The 18,543-nt window shown below is 43.9% G+C and overlaps 1 protein-coding gene across 4 annotated transcripts in view; it reads right to left on the bottom strand.

The window, feature by feature from the left end:
* Positions 1 to 609: 609 nt before the first annotated feature.
* Positions 610 to 18,543, bottom strand: part of BEND7 (BEN domain containing 7) — an 89,659-nt gene continuing 71,725 nt past the window's right edge. The window contains exons 7-9 of one of the 4 annotated variants that reach the window (XM_055543855.1): positions 16,777 to 16,896; positions 8,024 to 8,074; positions 610 to 3,291 (exon numbers count right to left, since the gene is read on the bottom strand). In XM_055543855.1, coding sequence (XP_055399830.1) covers positions 3,194 to 3,291; positions 8,024 to 8,074; positions 16,777 to 16,896 — 269 coding nt within the window. In that variant the 3' untranslated portion in view covers positions 610 to 3,193. Of the gene's footprint in view, positions 6,292 to 8,023; positions 8,078 to 16,776; positions 16,897 to 18,543 lie in introns of all 4 variants that reach the window. The other 3 variants (XM_055543857.1, XM_055543854.1, XM_055543856.1) reach the window with 3 other exon arrangements.

The raw sequence follows: 18,543 nt of genomic DNA on the forward strand, positions 1-18,543 counted from the left end.
CATATAATATGTATTTTGGGAGGGATGATTAATATCATACCTTCAGAGGTTACAAAAATGCAAATGGAGTTGGTTTGTGAAAATTCAAAGCTTTGTTCTGATTCATTAGTTACCAGATTCTCCTGGGCAGCACCCACAACTCCAGCAGAGTTATGGACACTTATGAAGTGTCAACATAGGGACAGAAAGTCCACATGACTGAAGGCTGTGGGACACAGAAGAGGGAGAGGGAAGTGTGTGTCCTAGTCCACCTCATCTGGAGAGGATGGGAAGTGGGGGTCCTGAAAACATTTTTTCCCCAAGGACTGAAATCTATGTGGCCTTAAACATCCCTGTGACATCATGATGCTTAGATTCCAGAGGGAAAACAGATAATAAACATAAATAAACAAGACAATCTCAGAGCATGGTAAGTTACCCAAAGGGACCGAAAGACTGTGACTTGATGGGGACTGGGGGCTTCTCGTGAGCTGACAGACCCCTCTGTTATGATGTAGTTTAGTTCAGACTTGAGTTATGTGGAATGAATGGGGCTTCAAATCTTGATCAACTCTAGCTTGGGACAAAGCTGCTCAGTTTAAGTTCCCTCTTCTTGTTCTGGAACTCAGGAACTCAACAGAGTTTACGCGCTGGTGTTCCCTGGGGCTCACGGCTGTGCTCCCAGCCCCCAGCACTGTACCAGGCAGACCCTAAGTGTTCAGCGACCACTCACTGAAAGAAGAAACGGGGTACCACGTGCACCTGAACTTGTCTGTCATCTTTTCCCAAACTGCCCCTCCCCCCACGTTTCCAATCTCACGATTCTCCAGCCAGAGACCTGGGTGTCATCTTCCACACCTCTTCCCTCCTCCCGCAGGCTGCACTCCCTCCTCCAGCCGAGCTAGTGCATCACTGAGTCCTCTTGGTCCTCCTGTGCTTTAGCATGTGGGGCTTGGTCCTCTGGGGTCCCCTATCCATCCTTGGTTGTTCCCACCGTTTCTTAATGGGACTCCCTGCTCCTGACGTGCCCCTCTCCTCCCCTCAACACTCCAGACTTTAGCCCGACCCCTCAAGGGTGCCTGTAACTCTGATCAGACCTCTTATTCAGAATCCTTCAGTGGCCCCCACAGCCGCCCCATTTTGTGGGATGGTCCCAGGCTGACAGGCTGCCCCAGGTCCAGCCCTCACCCCTTGCTTCCCAACCCTGGCTGTGCTAAACCAACACAGCATCTACCGACAACGAGTGTTCAGTAAGTGCTTGGGTAGGACTTGGAGGACCAGACTGGGAAATGAGTCAGCCGCCATCCACCTATACTTAGTTTTAAGGGCGGGCCTGTAGAAGGGAGACAAATGAGGCAGGTGTGTGAGCTCTTATTCTACAAAAATGCAAGCGGTGTCCCTTCTAGTGGTGAAACTCGACCCCCTCCCCTCACTGGATGAGAAAGCTCTTCAGGGTGTTAACCAGGAGAACTAGAGAGCACAGATCTTCACCAGTAGGTGAGAACAAAGGTGTCCCGGGGCCAAATCACATGACATAGCAATAATTAAAAAAAAAAAAAAAATACAAGTAATTCCCTGGCAAAAGGGCCATGTGTGTGGGGGGCAGGGGTGCGGTTATAGCATGAGGGGCAGGTTGGGGCCAGACCCTCAGCTTCCAAGGGTACATCGAGGGTTCATGAAGAATCAGTTGGCAGGAGTTTCTATTTCCTTTCTTTCCAAACAGTTCACCCTCGTCACCTTCATTCCTGCAATCCAACGGCTTTCTTACCCTCCTCCCAGTGTAGACTAGCCCACCACCCCCATCCCCCCAAACGAGGGCCCAAGAACTGGATCCTGAACCAAAGCCTGGACAGAGCTGACAGACCCTCCCGAGGGGGGCCTTTGGAGGCAGGAGGGGGCAAGTGCCAATGAACAGTAGCGCCCTTCTGTGTTCAGAGAGGAGAATAAAAGCAATTAGGTTTGAACAGCCACTTTGCATTAGAGGAGATTGACTTGTCCTTCTGATGTGTTGTTTCCATAGAAGCGGGGCTTAACCTTTTAAGTGAAGATTATGAAGGCACCTAATTCATTTAAAATTAGGCTTCAAGCATATCAGTACTTACTGCTCAAGTGTTACTGTGGGCCTTGCCATTGATCTGATCGCCAGGCAGAGCCTGTGACTTGAGATGCTCCAAGACGCTCTTTCTGGTGGCAATCTGGTCTGTACGTTTATTTTTAAAAATTAACTTAGTAAAGAGATGATAAAACTTTCACATAAGATCACCAGAGTATTAATAAATACCTTTTAATTAATGGCTTGCATTGGCTCCTCTTCATAAACGCGGGAGGGCTGGCGCACAGGCACGAGACAGGCGAGTTCAATTAAAGTAATTTATTGTTTTCTTCCAGAACAGACATAAAGGGCGTCTTGGGACTTGATAGCACAACACATGTTATACACCATTTTCACAACTAGCCTTGCGTGGAATTTTTTTTTAAAAGAACATAGTAATCTTAAAAAAATCTAAATATTTACATATTAATAAAACATATATACAGAAGATTGAGACATGATCCATAGGTATGGAATAATAATTTTTTTTTTTTTTTTTGCTAAGAAAGCCTATAAAAAGGATTTCTGAGTACAGTCTGAACAGTAGTCACAGTTAAGTAAACACAAATACAGTTTTAATTTACAAAAATGATTTGCTGTTGCAGTTTTACAACACGTATTTCCAATTTGTGAATCCATTGCACATATCTGTGAGCTGAACAATCCCCACCCCCCTCTCAAGTAGTGAAAAATTCAAGCTCTCGCCCAGTCTTGGCAGGAAGTGCTTTGAAGTTTCATGGTGTATATTTAACAGATTCCACAGCCGTAAGGTAAATGTTTCTACCTTTATTCCCAACCTATTCATCGTATTCATAGTATTGTAACAGAGGTGAAATGTCACTAATTAATCTTTTCAATTCCCTTAAGACTTCCTTCTGAGAGGCAGAAGACAAATTTTAAAACACGCTTTGCAGAAAAACAAAAGCTTGGGTTCACAGTACTTCATTAGACTCTGATGAACAGAGGGGTGGGTTTCAGGGAAGGGGTTACTAACTGGCCTGAAATCGAAAAGGCTGACTAAACATGATGGAAACCATTTCTCTGAACCGTCCTGGAGGCTCCAAAAAGAAGACAAAGACACACATGTATGAGATGCAGCACACCTAGACCAGCTTTGTCACTTCACAGGGACGCCTCCCATGGCCTTGGGTTACCTAGCTGGTCTTCAGTGGATTCCAGAATCCTCCTGGAGCTCTCCTCCTGGCTCAAGGTCAACTGCCCTGTGTCACATGTACGGCACACGTATGTCACACGTATGTCACACGTACGGCACAAGTACCTTGGATGGGGTAGGAAGGAATTGAGGCTCCTGGTTTCACTAGCCCATTGACGTGTTGTTGCCCAGCCAAGGATGGCCCTAGCCCTCACTCCTCAGCCGCCTTACCGCAAAACGAGGGGGTGGGACTGAGGGCCTGAGCTACAACTCTGAGCCCTAACATTCTCTGCTTTGATCAAATAAGTGTTAGGGACATGTGTTAAATGACAGTGTAGCATACCTCCTCCCCAAGGTTTGGTGTTTCTACCGTCCAAGTTCCTTTCAAGCCAACTTTTGGCCTTTGGGTCAAGTGTCAAAGATTCACGGTAATTTGCTTTCTACAGTAAATGAGGTGTAAAAGTAATGCTTCTAAACAGGTTATTTTAAATTCACCATCTCAACTAGAGAAAGGAATCTGGAGATAAATATCTCTGTAAAACAAATACCCACATGCCAAAATACTTCTTGGAAATGAACCCACATTTTCATTTGTTGGTTTTATGTCAAGTGGAGAGCACGTGTACTAGAACCAAATGAAGTGTGAAGGGTAAGTACATTTGTGGCCAGTTGCCACATGATGCCACAGCCCTGGACCACTCAGTTAGAGCCATCTGTTAAAACAGTTGTTGGGTATCATGTGGAGGGCTGCTTACTCTAAGTTTCTCACCTTTCAGTTAGGTATTTTGTCACTGTGTTGACACAACTTACGTGAAAGGTTTTTCTTTCCTGACAATTCATGTATCATTTGCACTTATCAGGGACATGATATTTTGGGGGGAAATGATGTCACAAATGATTTCATCTAATAGGTTAGAGTCACCCTGTCTCCCAAAACAAGTTTTCCATCTTCGAGGCTGATGACAGTTTTAATTAATCTTGGCTTTCACCAATGCTCCTTCAGTCCTGAAAGGGCCACGCTCCTTTATAAAATGCATTGAAGCAATTTATGTTAAAATGTGTGCTTCCAAACTCTCTACCATATTCACATTGAAAAAAAAAAAGAAAACTGCTCCTTTTTGATGGACCACGAACCAACGGAATGATATGTTGGATGTCAAAATGCTGACAGTTCAACTCTAAAGATGATTTTTTAAAAATCTTAGACCAAACTGGAGGCTTGATTATTGCATATGACAAAGAAAGAATATGAAAACTATTCAAACATGACGGGTCAGCTCCACAGAATGCCCACGCCCTGCAGTGACCTGAAATGCTAGTGGATCTTTGAGGAGATTCAAGTGGAAGAGCTGTGTGTACTAAGGAGCAGGGTCACTAAAGGAAAATCTAGGCAGTGAAAGCTGTCCCTGTATCTTCCAGTTTTTCTCTCCTGGTGTCAAGTATATGATCTACAACAGAGACAAGAGTGTGAAGGGGGTCCCTTCTCTAGGGAGGGCTCGTATGCTCTTCCATGACACAGCCAGATGTAGGACCTCTTGGGGAGGCATCTGTGTCTTATCTCTAAATCACTTTTCTTAACCAAGGCTTTAGGTGTGCCAGATGAGCAATTTTAGGCCATTAAAAATCTGCAATAATGATTTTTTACAGGAAAATCCATGAATGTGTGTTACTTCTAGAGGATGTTCACATCTATTATCCAGCAATAGAAAATGGCTAAATAAAATATGATTTACCTGTAAAACAGAATATTGTGCAGCTATTAAAAGAATGTGTATGGAGATTTGTAATAAAATGGAAAATTCTTGTTAGGTGGTCAACCAAAACAGAATAAAACCTTAGGGAACCAACTGGATGGATTTGACCTCCAGCATATAAATTAAAAAAAAATACAGAGAAAAGGCTGGGGAAAAAACACCCAATAATAATGACTTGTGTCTGGGTGGCAAAAATAATGAACATTTTCTTCGTTACACTTTTCTGTATTAATTTCTAAAAGTATGTACGTGGATGCCAAATGATGACCCCAAAATCTAAGCCTAGGTGCACTCTGCACTAACCTATTTCAAATTCAGAAGTCTCCCAACTCAGTGCTGATTCCTGGCCTTGCTCAAAAATGCTTACTGAAAGGGTTGAGGGAAGAGAAATTAAGAAAATGTTTTTCCACTATAAAATCTATATCCATTTTGTTAAAACTAGACAAACAGAAGGTTGCTTAAGTGTGATGGATTGAGATTAATGTCATCTGACGCTTGACTGTAAACTTGGCCTGGTTGGTTCTGGTTCATAGAAACACTTGGGGAGTTATACCCCTGCCCCAGCCCTCCTCAACACACATGAATTTGGAAGGAGCAAAAAGATCTTAACCAGATAATAAAGGCATTGTTAAATCTTTTCAAAAAGACCAACTGTGGCTGGCTCAGATAGACCAGATGACCAGATGAGGACGATCTGGCCAGTGAGTCTCAGATCTAGGAAGGAAGCTGCACGTATGGGACAGTCTCAGACGGTCTCATTAGGAGACTCGTAAGAAGAGAGCATGCGGTGGTGGCGCTGTGTTCAGAGAAGCCCCAGGATATGAGTTTAGGTTAGAGGCTCTGGGGAGACATGCTAGTCTAATCAAGATCATTTAATTCCACAACTGCAAGATTCGGGCACCAATCCGTGACTTCTTTTCCCTTTTTCGAGATGATTAAGTGGTATTATTTCTCATGCTGTCTAGTGATTTGTATCAAATCTCTAGCAGAAGTCTAGTGAAAAGACCTGCTGGGGGTGTCCTACAACTGCTCTCACTGGGACCTCACAGCCTCGGAATCTGAGGACAAACCCGAGAGCTGAACTACAGCAGACTTCAGGCTGGCTTATGACAGGGCGACACTGAAATGGAATCCTACAGGGATTAGTACATCCATCAATTCTTAGGATCTCTAGGAAACATGCAGAGAAGGTTTAAGAAAGCTACGCAGTGGACCGGCTGGGAGTCGAGAGGCCTGGGCTCCGGCCAGGCCACCAACCAGCTGTGAGACCTTGAGAAAGTCATTTAGTGTTTCTGGGCCTCAGGCTTTTTTACCTGTAAAATAAAAGGACTGGATAAAAACGAGGGACAGGACTAGATGATCTCTAACGTTCCTTTTTTCTCAGAGTCCTTGAAAGTGTTTTCAGTTCCATGGGGCGGTTCTACCATCCCGGGTTCAATTTTTTCATCTGAAACATCTCTCTGCCTCCATATTCAGATGGGAAAATGCAAAGGTATTATTTCAAGGGGAATGGTTTTCAAATAATATACTTCTTAAAAGCCCACTGTGGCAGAATGTAGCCAGGATGGGCAGTGCAAATGCCCTGGGGACAATGGGGCTGGTTGGGGAGGAACCCTGCAAAGTATTGGGTTAGCCAAAGAGTTCACTGGGGGTTTTCCGTAAGACATTGGAAACAAAAGTTTCCAATGAACTTTTTGGCCAACAGATACAAGTAGAACAGCCAAGGGTTCCTCCTGAGGGCCTCCTGAAAGGGGACAATTTCATCATTAGTAGCAGCACTTCATGCCTCTACTGGGAGGGGGAGGTCAGAACAAGGATAATGGGAATTGTCCTGATACTCAGAGAAGGACAGGAACAATAGAGATCATGCATTTCAGTTCTCTTCCTTCATAAATATGGACACATAGCCAAACTAGAAGAGAAACCACTTTTCTGGCATTTCTGTAATGACTATATCCAGTGAGACCTTGATAGAAGCAGGTTGCTGTTGGCCTCCGCAGTTTATTTCATTTATCTATCCATCTGTCTGTTGCTTAGTTACTCGGTGACAGAGAAAGCACCTTCTCACTTGTGTGGCTGAGCCTACTCTGAGTTCACTAATGTGTGTCTGTGCACCTTGAAGTCAGGGTGAGTGCTGCCTGTGTACACGTGGCCTCGCAGAGTTCCTACACATGCCTTTCATAGTTGCTGGCTTTACCATGTCAAAGGGAGAGAGAACACTGAGCTAAGCTTGTTCACTGACAGGGTTTTTGTCGGGGGAGGTACAGGGTAGGGGGTGTCTGGGTTTGGTTGTTAGAGGCTCTTCAGGTATTTCGAGAGCAGTCAATACAATCTTGAGGCCAACTGAGGGATAAACTCTGTCACGTGGCTCACTGATTGGACACCTGTCCCTCGGGCTCTCAGGTGAGAACTGAGGCACAGGCAGAGTCCAAGGTTGGAAGGATTACTGGAGAGTTAAATAATGAAGTTTGAAGGAAATCTGCAGCTTATCCCTGCCGCAGATGCAACAGTGAGATGCTATATTCAGCTGATCTGGTTACAGTGTTAGCCACCCGGCTAGATGGATCAGCTTATTCACTCACTCAAAGCACAGTATTCAAAGGGTGCCCATTATAGGGAGAGTGGTGATACTGCCCCTCAAAGCCTTTTGGGGGAAGGAGGGAGAAGCCAGAACAGACAGGAGTCCCATCATAAAACAGATGATCCCTAATCTAAACAGAAATATCATTTTATGTTAAAATAGATATCTTTTTAATGTCCCAAGGTTTGGGGAGGCAAAATGTGACACTAAATTCTTAGGACTTGCTGTTCTGAGGTTTACAAGAAGATGAAACAGAATGTGAGAAAACTGTAGCTTTTCATATTCAATTTTCAAAATCTCCCTGAATGCAGGTCACTGAGCTCCTCTGAGGACTAAGGGCTGGGTCTCTTAATGGAAGTAGTTTGCTCAAGCATCAGCATCTCTGATGTTAAAAACATTTTCAACGCAAATATTTTCACATGCCATATTTTCCAGCAGGTGATGAAAATGGAAATGTGTTTTACCTGTTGGGGTTAGAGAAACATTGTCCAGCCGTTCATCACCGTCAACTGCCTCTGCTGGTTACAAATGTAAAACACAAGTCTCTTTAGTTTCAAGGCATTCATTCATTCTGCCTAATACGGTAATACAATTTAAAAACTCCAGCATACATAATAGTTTTCACCTTTCTTTTCCCTTCTCAGTTTAGGCTGGATCACATTAGAGATTTTAGGAGCAATATTTAAATGAAAAAAATTTTAAATGATATAAAATCTATTTTTGTGTATTACATTTTTTTTTATATCTTATGATCCTTATTCTATCACTCATTGATGATTTCAGTTCATTTTCGCTTATTTACATAGGCTTCAGTATCTACCCAGAATCTGGGGTGAATTGTTTAAACATGATTGTTGAAAGCATGGAGGTCAGTGAATTCCTATGGCAGAATTTTACTGGTCATCCCCAGAAACATTCCAGTGGGGCAGGCTTATGACAGCTTGGGAATGAAACCTTTTTTGATGGCTGGAAACTCAATCTAAAATTGACATAAAGTCATGGATAAAATCAGAAAGAATAATAAGCATTTCTTCAAAAGATTTGTCACTTCTATGCTTTAAAATGCAAAATGCTGCTCATCTATTTCAATCGCCCTTAAGAGTTTTCCAAAGGTAGATCCTTTTATCACAGAGAACCTTCCACCCAGTACAAAAAAAAGAAGGTGCCTATTTGTTTCCTGGTAAGTGATGAGCTTGTCGGTTTCCCGGACGTGCCGTGGACGGGCCAGAACATTCCATGGCTTCTGGGATCACTCTGGCCTGCTCCCTCTGTCTGAAGGCTGTGGGCCTGTTGGAATTTCCTGCACGTGTGCCCAAGAGGGCAGTTGGTGAGGGCTGCTGTGTGCAACACATCGTAATGCTGAGTTGGTGGTACGCAAACTAGTGCTTTGTTCTTGTTCTGCTTGTTGTGGTTTTGCTTTTTTGGCTGCTTGACATCTCCCCCACCAGGGATGGAACCCATGCCCTCTGCAGAGGAAGTGCAGAGTCTTAACCACTGACTGCCAGGGAAGTTCCTGATCATTGTGATTTTAGACACAATCAGGGTTCAGAGATGGATGGAGACATTCAGAGATTTCCCCTCGTTTACCTCTCTACCATCCTGTCTCCAGATTGCCACACGCTGGCCAGTGAAAAACCCATCACCCCTGTGGTGTGCTAAACCCACCACAAAGAGAAAACACCGAGACAGAGTAATCAAGACCAATTTTGATTGGAGAAGATGATGATGTAGGTGAATGCTTAATAATGAAAAACATATCCAGATGGGACAAATGGTAAGATTAGAATTCTGTCAATAGATTTATGGGCAAAATACAGCTCACACAAAATGTTAAGTGTTTTTCTCTGCATGAAAAGTTTATGGCTATTTAAAATTTTGTTCAAGTTTAACAAATATTAAAATTTTATTTCATACTTAAAAAATAACAAGCATGTTATTTTCATATTTAGAAGACATTATTCTCTTAAAAATTATTTATTTATTTGGCTGTGCTGGGTCTTAGTTTCAGCATGTGGGATCTAGTCCCCTCACCAGGGATTGAACTCAGGCCCCTTGTATTGGGAGTTTGGAGTCTTAGCTACCGGACCACTAGGGACGTCCTGACATTATTCTCTTCTGATTGGTTTCAGTGAACTTGAATAGGAAGATGATCTTTCATTGTCTGGGATTTATAATTTTCTTCAGTAATAATAATAGCTCTGATAGGCATCACCATTTACTAAACGCTTACCACCTACTGAGCACTTACTATATGCACCGTGTCATCTAATCCTTAGCAACCCCTACAAGGTAGGTCTAACTTATGCCCATTTTAACAAATGAGGCAATGGATTCAGATATTAAGAAATTTACCTAAGGTAATAAAACAGCTAGTAAGTGACTCTGCGAAGGAATTGACTCAGGTAATGCCTTGACTTAATCTGTTTGCTATTAATAGTCCAAACATATATAACATGCATCACTATAAGCTACATTTTGAAAACTTCAGGTTTTTTAAATTAATTTTTTAAATTGCAGTATAGCTGATTTTACAATGTCGTGCCAATCTCTGCTATTTAGCAAAATAACTCAGTTATATACATATAGACATTCTTTTTTTATATTCTTTTCCATTATGGTTTATCCCAGGATATTGACTATAACTTCTGTGCTGTACAGTAGAGCCTTATTGTTTATCTGTCCTATGTATAAAAGTTTGCATCTACTAATCCCAGGCCTTCCCTCCCTCACCCCACTTCCCCTTGGCAACTACAGGTCTGCTCTCTAGGTATATGAGTCTATAAAACTTCAAGTTTTAGTTCATTTTACACTTTAGTAATTTTCTCTACTTTCTATGTAATACTGCATTTCACTTAGTGATGACAAAAATCAGTTCCAGGGATGAAGTTGATCACTTTGTAATTCAGCTATCCTCACTTTTAAAAAACAGGCCTGTGCAAATATGTGCTCTGTAAGAACCAAACATACACAACCCCCACATCTGTAAAGGATTATGTATAAATTAGCAGCTGCCCGCTGCACGAACAGGGCCAAGTGTCTCGGATGAAGAACACGACTGTTACTTAAATTTAATTATAACATCTGTCTGTAACAACAAGCTCACAGTCTTTCTTCTCTGGTGACAGGCAAGTTGTGAGATTTGAGGAAGATTGAACAAGTCCAAGAAAAATGTAATAGCAGGGACAGCTTTACTCTTAGATCCAACACAAAAAAAACTGCGATTTCCGTGCTGAGGAAATAATCTAATGAAAATTATTAAAAAAAAATCTACACCAGGAAAGGAATCATTCCAGTTATCAAAGAAAAATTATTACATGTGATGAGAGCCCCGAATGAGTTTCTATTTGGATTTGCAGAACAACCCTTCAAGTCTGTGGGGGGCACTCCTTTTTTTCTGGAGGCTGTGAGGGCTGGCTTTAGCGGTGAGTTGATTGTTTGCCCAGGTAGAGTGTGTACCTAATTCCAGGAACTGGGCCAAATACGATAAATCAGGTCGAAGCTGTGGAATACCTTTGAGACACTGTATTGTCACTTAGACCGAGAAGGAAACACAAAAAGAGCAAGCAATAGTATTGAGCCCTGGCCCCTTAGCCCCCATCACGAGACGACAGCAACACACGTGGCTCCAGTTCCAGCTTGCTGGGGCCCCACTTCCGTGCCGCTCGGATACAACGAAGTGGGGAAGATTTGACAAAACTGGGAGACAGAGCCTACTTGATAGGTCACTGCAGAAGCGCTGCCATTTCCGCTCTCCTGTGGTCTCTGTGTAGTCTCTATGTCACCTTCCACTTCTCAGACACTGATAGAACCTGCTAGAAGGGCAGGAGAGAACTGCCAAGGTGCCAATCACAGCTCTCTGAGCAGAGAATCTAAAGCCAGGGCCAGAAGTGAAAACGTCCTAAAGCAGATAAGACAACGACCCCAGAGCAGGGTAGGTAGTTATCTGGGCAGGTGAGATGGGGGAGGGGGGCGGAGTCTGCACCCCATTCTGTACCAACAGGCATGGGAATGACTAACCCAAACCCTGAGATGGTTAAGAAGTGTGTTCCTTGGCCAATCTATCTGGGGGATGTGGAGGAAGGTCCCCACTGTGTGTGTTACAGGGAAGGGAATGGAGGCCAGAGCTGAGAGTAATTGGTCTCAGCCTCTGACAACAGAAAAAAACAACAACAAAAAAAGAGGTGTGTTTATGTATAAAATATACACAGGAGCGGGGAACAACATCAAAACGGAGCTTGTTCTTCTAGTCCAGCATCTCTGAGAACAGTGCTCTCCAGTGTACTTAGCGCAGGCCCAGTGCGCTACACCCGATGCACGTCTTCTGCCTTCGAAGGTGACTCTTCAGACTAGAACTTGCCAGTCCTTTAGGGATCGGTGAGTCACTCGCTGTCAGTCAGGCCCAGGCTCTGGGACACTGAGCCCGCTTCCTCCGGGTGGTCTCTGCAGCTCCTCAGGCAGCAGCGTCGGGATGAGAATTTATCCCATCCTTTCCCCGCAAGCTCCCTAGGAGCTCCGAGCACTCCCTACACCCTCCCGTGTGCTGCCATCACCCCTTGTGACACAGAGAGCAGTTTTGGTGGAAGGAGCCTGTACAGATTTGCTGGAAGCTGATGGCATGACTGGGACCAGGGTGCAGGGACCACAGGGCAGCAGGTGGCTGGATGGGGCGGCTGTGGCTCTTTGTGTCTCCTTGGGACTAACCTTGTATTACATTTCAGTCTCTTCACAGTGATAAATCGCAGTTCTCTCTGATAATAGACTTAGTGTCTTTTGTTCTGGGGGTTCGAGAATTGCTCTGAAAAGCAACAGGTAGATACAAGTGCTCACATACTCAAAACAGTTAGGATGGGTTAATGCAGAATTCAGGCAACATAAGACTTAATATTAAGAGGGACAGTGTTCAGGCTTATTCTTGAAATCTGATTAGGGATCATCTGAGACATGCACCCAACATGACACCAGTGCTCACTTAACAAGGGGTGACTCACGGTGCTGTCCTTCCTAACACCTGTCAGTCAGCTGCAAAGAGCTCTTTCCTTGGAGCCTGAGATCTAAGGGGTCAAGAGTCACAAGGAGGCCTTTGTAAGGCCTTTGTAAGTCAGGCAGAGACAGGGGACCTTCAGTCTGAGAAGAGATGAAACCCGCCGGCAGAAGGTTGATCTTCCCAGGTGTTACTCAGTTAATCCACACAGCGTGAGGTCCAGGCGTCCTGACCCACGACTCTGAAGCTTTGGGGGAGAAGCGGCAATCGGGAGGGAAGAAAGAGGACTGAGGAGATGGGGGCAGAGAAGTGAGAGAAAGGACCCGAGGAGGGAGGCCAGGCATCTGGAGAGTGGCTGCAGGGGTGCCCAGGACACAGCCACCCCCAGGCTCTGGGGGGTATGGGGAAGCACTTGAACCTCAAGTAAGGGACTGTTGGGTTATTCTCCAGGATTTCACGTGACCGTGATGAGCTAGGAGCTGTTTGCTGTGGACTGCTGTCCCTTTGTTTCTATTCATTGGTTTGTTGGTTCATTCAACAAATATTCCCATGTGTCCACGCTGTGGCACACACTGTTCTAAACATTTAGGGACACACAGCCTCTGCTCCCAAGGATCTCGTGGAGGAGACAGGTGTGTCCCTGCCACTATGCTGGTGGCGGAAGATCAAAGTGTCTGGGCTACCTGTGAGGCCTCCAGGAGGAAGTAACCCAGGCAGAGAGAAAGTGGGTGTGGGGGTGGCAGCCAATTTCAGACCAGGGAGGGGGCTGATGTGGCTTCAGAGGGCAGAAGCTGATGGCAAGAGATCAGGCTGGCGCTAGATGGCGAAGAACCATGCATGCCATGCTGAGAGGGGTGTTTAGCAGGGATTTTATTTGGGAGCCAAAAGGAAGTCTGGGGTGGGGCATGAACAGACCCCATTAGCAGAGGCACAGGGACTGAAGACTCGGGTCTCAGGATATGGCCAAGCCTGGAGCTGCATGCTGGGGATGATGGGTCAGTGCACGTCACCAGGGAGGATGCAGAACAGAGGAGACAGGCAGACGTGAAAGAGGCAGGGAAGGAGACCCCAGACACTGAGGGGGAATCTGGAAGAGAAACAGAATGAAATCACAGAACCTGGGGGAAGAGCATGTCAAGAAGGAGATTCGGCAGGGTAAAAATCAGTATGGTGGTCAAGTTCAACTGTTAATATAAACAAGTGAAATCTGATGATCTGATGCAAATGTGGCAAACGCTCTTGTAGAGGAGTTAAGTCAGAGGGCAAAATGCAATGGATTCTAAGCTGCTGTATAGCATGGGGAGCTCAGCCAGTGATCTGTGATGACCTAGCGGGGTCAGATGGGAAGGAGGGGATAATGTATATATGTACATATAACCGATTCATGACATTGCAGAAATTAACACAACATTGTAAAGCAATTATCCTCCAGTAAGAAATAAATAAAGTGAACTGGGATGGGGACAAGAACTCTGGGAACAGAGACCCTTTGGGAAGAAATCTGACCAACAATGCCAGGAGAAAGACACAGAAGTGCTTTTAAGACGTGCAAGGAAAAAGGAGTCACTTTGTTTTGTTTTGAGTTGGCAAAGGGAAGGAGAATAAGGTCATGGGCATTTTTTTGAGCGTTATTATATATCTGCTCTCCATCAGTGGCAATACTGTATCTAATTTTAATTCTCAAAACACCCTGTGGAAGGCATCAGCCTCGTTATATAAATGGAGAACCCGAGGCTCAGAGAGGTTGAGACATTGGTCCAGGTTGCCAGGAGATTGTAAATGGCAGACCAGAGCTAGCAGGGCAGCGTGTCCTCTGCACTGCACTATGCTGTGTTTATTGCAGATGATTTGGAGATGCAGGAGGCAGTGAAAACCGGGAGACAAAGAGGAGGGTGAGGGCATGACTTACTGTCCAAGCCTGAAAACCTTTGAGAGCAAAAGGAGCATCCCTGATAATCACGCCTGGACCATAAGAGCAAAGCGGCTGCCGTGGCATAGCAGGCCGGTGGGTCTCCTGACTGAAGACGCAACTGTGGCTGCACACTGCCAAGCACGGCGGTGCCCAAAGACAGACCTCTTCTGAGAGGTACGCTAACTTCGCTGATAGACATTCCTGTACAGCACACGTCAGGAGCCTTAGGACAGCGCTGAAACTGGCTGTACTTGTCTCCTTAGTGATGGAGACCCAAGGATGACAAGGACCTAGTGACTTGTCTGAGGGCCAGAGCTGGTGAAGAGCAGACATGCCTCCTGGGAAATGGATCTACTGACTTCTCTGTGACGTGTTACCTAAAGCGATAATCCATTTGTTTACCAGTTAAATTAGTAGTCCACTGCTCTTTTTAAAAGGAGAATCAGTTAAGTGTAAAAAGAAGCCAGAAGGGTAAAGAAGGAGGAAGGGAAGATTTTTAATAGAAAACTCATCCAGGAGTTGAGTCCTGCTGGCTACTTTTATAGACCTGTAAGGGTTTTTTGGTTTTTTTTTAATTTATTTATTATTTATTTTTGGCTGTGCTATGCTGCTAATGGGCTTTCTCTAGTTGTGGACAGCAGGGGCTATTCTTTGTTTCGGTGCGAGGGCTTCTCATTGTGCTGGTTTTTTGTTGCAGAGCACAGGCTCTAGGTGTAAGGACTTCAGTAGTTGTGGTGCGCAGGCTTAGCTGCTCTGTGGCATGTGGAATCTTCCCAGACCAGGGATTGAACTCGTGTCCCTTCCATTGGCAGGTGGATTCTTATTCACTGTGCCACCAGCGAAGCCCGACTGTAAGGTTTTTCACACTGAAAAACCACGTGGTCCCTCAGTGCTCTGTGTCCTGTCAAGGGCACTCTGAGCCTGAGCCCAGAGCTTTCCTTCCAGGGGCTGGTAACTGGGCTCCTCAGCAGGCTTGGTCACTGTTACTTCTACTCATGGTGAGAATTCCAAGAGGCTGTGTTACAGATAGTCTCCTGAGTTTGTACTGCTGTTCTCAGAGAACCTCCAGACCTCTGTTAAATCCCAAAGTGTGACATTCTAGCATCTAAAATCTGTCTCCCCAGGTGATGGGAAAAGATATGGTACATATATGCAATGGAATATTATTCAGCCATAAAAAATGAAATAATGCCACTTGCAGCAACATGAATGCAACTAGAGATGATCATACCAAGTGAAGTAAGTCAGAGGGAGAGATGCCACATGATGTCACTCATTTGTGGAATCGAAAATATGGCACAAACGAGCCCACCCACGAGACAGAAACAGACTTAGCGAACAAGCTTCTGGTTGCCAGAGTGAAAGGGGGAGGGGGAGGGATGGACTGGGAGTTTGGGGTTGGTAGATGCAAATTATCATGTTTAGAATGGATACACAACAAGCTCCTACTGTACGGCACCAGAAACTATATTCAATATCCTGAGGTAAACAATAATGGAAAAGAATACAAGAAAACAATGTCTGTATGAGTTAGAGCTGAGTCACTCTGTACAGCAGAGATTGGCACAACATTGCAAATCAGCTATATTTCAAAAAAAATAAATAAAATCTGTCCGCCAAACTCTCACATCACAGCCACAGAAGCATGGAAGGCTCTTAGAAGGCCAGGGGTCCTGAGGTTTGATTAGGAATTTTTTTTTTTTTTAATAATAACCATATAATGGCAGAAAACTGACTCCAAAGGGGTTCTTCATTGGTAAACTGTCCCATTGCTACTTTGGGGAGACTGCGAATTCAGATAGTGGGCAAATGCAACCGGTATTCACTTTTCCTGGAAGAATTATCCCAGAATTGCCAAGCCCAGATTGAAAAAAAAAAAGGTAAGTTAATATTTTACTTAAAAAGCCCTTAATACTTCACATGGTATTTCTGGTAGGATGATTATTGTTATTTCGTTTTTTTAACCTTAAGCAACTAGTACTTTTTATAAAGTCATGCAGATCCAAATAAAAAACCAATAGGTAACAGAAGCAAATCACAAAAGACAGACCTTGTTTCAAACATAAAACTACCAATGAGATTAGCAATCTTTTTCATTTGTGCTATTTAAATGGCCTGAAGTAATTTTCACTGTTTAATCTTAGGGTGAATTTCAAAATCATTTGAATAAGATTTTAAAACACAAAACCAAGGCACATTATATAAAGCTTCTCCTTCAAAAGACAAAAGACAATGAAATATCCGAGAGTAAAGAACTGTATTTTGCAACATCTAAGAATTCAGTTGAGGGCTTCTGCAATTATTTTCTTGCAGCTTATTCATACCTGAGCCTCTTTTTAACCTTCTTCTCGCCAGTTTGATTTGATCCTGCAGAATCTGAACCCAGTCTCTTGGGCCAGGAAGTTTATCCACGTGATTAGCAGTGCAATATTTTTCTGTGAAGACTGAAAGAAAATGTGAAATACTGTTAAACATTTGAAAAAAGAGAATGCATATTTGAAATAGGAACATAACCCCAAGAAGTGGGGGACAAAAAAGAGTGTATTTCTAAAAGATGTCAGTTCTGCAGTGGCTATTCTCCAAATCCATATGACATTCTTTTGGTGAAGATGGAGCTTGGCAGGGCCCATCCTGCACACCATATCCTGTGCTTCCAAATGAAACTGGCTATCAATGCTAGTAGTTCTGAAACTGCTTTTTCTGATTGCTCCATGTCCATGTGAATGTGTCTTATGGGCAGAGAAAATGCTTCCTAGGGGGTCCATTGGCCCCCTGACAGAATTCTGCAAGTGTATTAATGTATTTCACTTTTCTGTTGTTAACTCAAAATCAAATGGAGGGGACTTCCCTGGCGGTTCAGTGGTTAAGACTTCCAATGCAGGAAGTGTGGGTTCGATCCCTGGTCAGGGAGCTAAGACCTCACACGCCTCGAGACCAAAAAACCAAAACACAAAACAGAAGCAATATTGTAACAGATTCAATAAAGACTTTAGAAACGGTCCACATTAAAAAAAAAAAATCTTTAAAAAAATCAAATGGAAAATTACACAGAGAGATGATGTTCTCATGGTGATTCCAGCTAACTGCATCAGCGCTCACTGGATCAATGCAGTTGGGTCTTAGTGAAAGCTCCAATCCTACTTTGAGTCAACTTCTTGCATCCCGAGCTAGCAGCTCCTAGAGAAGAGCTCCCTAGAAGCACAAAGGAAGCTCTGGGAGTTGTGTGCCAGGACACAAGGGAGCAGGACAATTATCTAAGCAAAGCCGCACAGCGTGCAGCGGTCCACGCGGAGCTCCGGCAGGCACTTCCGCTTCGCACTAGCGGCGCTGGGGCTGGCACTTCCGCTTCGCACTGAGCTCCCGAGCACTTTTCAGCCTGCTCCCCTCGAGGCCAAGGCCTGCCACGCTGCCTCTTTGATGTTTAAAATAGTGATCGTTTTAATGTTTCAAAGGTTTCTTTTAAAAAGAAAGGACAGAGGAAAACGTCAGATTCAACTAACTGTAAACAATTTCTATTGAATAAAAAATAAAATTTTCATTTGAATGAGCACAGCTAGTGGCACTAAATCCACCACCAAAGGAAGAGCTCGTCCCAAATAAAAGTGTAACTTCAAGCCTCCATGGATAAATGGACAAAGTAGACTTAGCAAAAAACAATATGGAAAACATTTCAAGTAACATGTAAGCCCATAAGTTGCAAAACATACTTTATACCTACTAAATTAGATAAGCGATTAAGATAATACTAATATCGATAAAATTGTGTGGACCTGGCACATGCAAGTTTGACTGTTGGCATAAACTGGCAGAACCCTTTTGGGAAATAAGATGGCTGTATATGACGAGGGATATAAAACTGTTATTCCTCTGGATTGGTAATCCTATGTCTATAAACTTATCCTAAGTAAACAGTAAAGTGAAAGAAGGGGGAAAAGTCATAAACAGTCTGGAATCTGTGGGGGATGGGTTTCAGGACCCCATGGGTGCCAAAATCCATGGATGCTTAAGTCTCATATGTACAATGTGTATTATATGCATACCACCCATGCATACCTTCCCATATACTTTAAATCATCTCAGGGATGATTTAG

Source organism: Bubalus kerabau, chromosome 13, assembly GCF_029407905.1.
Source record: "Bubalus kerabau isolate K-KA32 ecotype Philippines breed swamp buffalo chromosome 13, PCC_UOA_SB_1v2, whole genome shotgun sequence".
Taxonomy (NCBI): domain Eukaryota; kingdom Metazoa; phylum Chordata; class Mammalia; order Artiodactyla; family Bovidae; genus Bubalus; species Bubalus kerabau.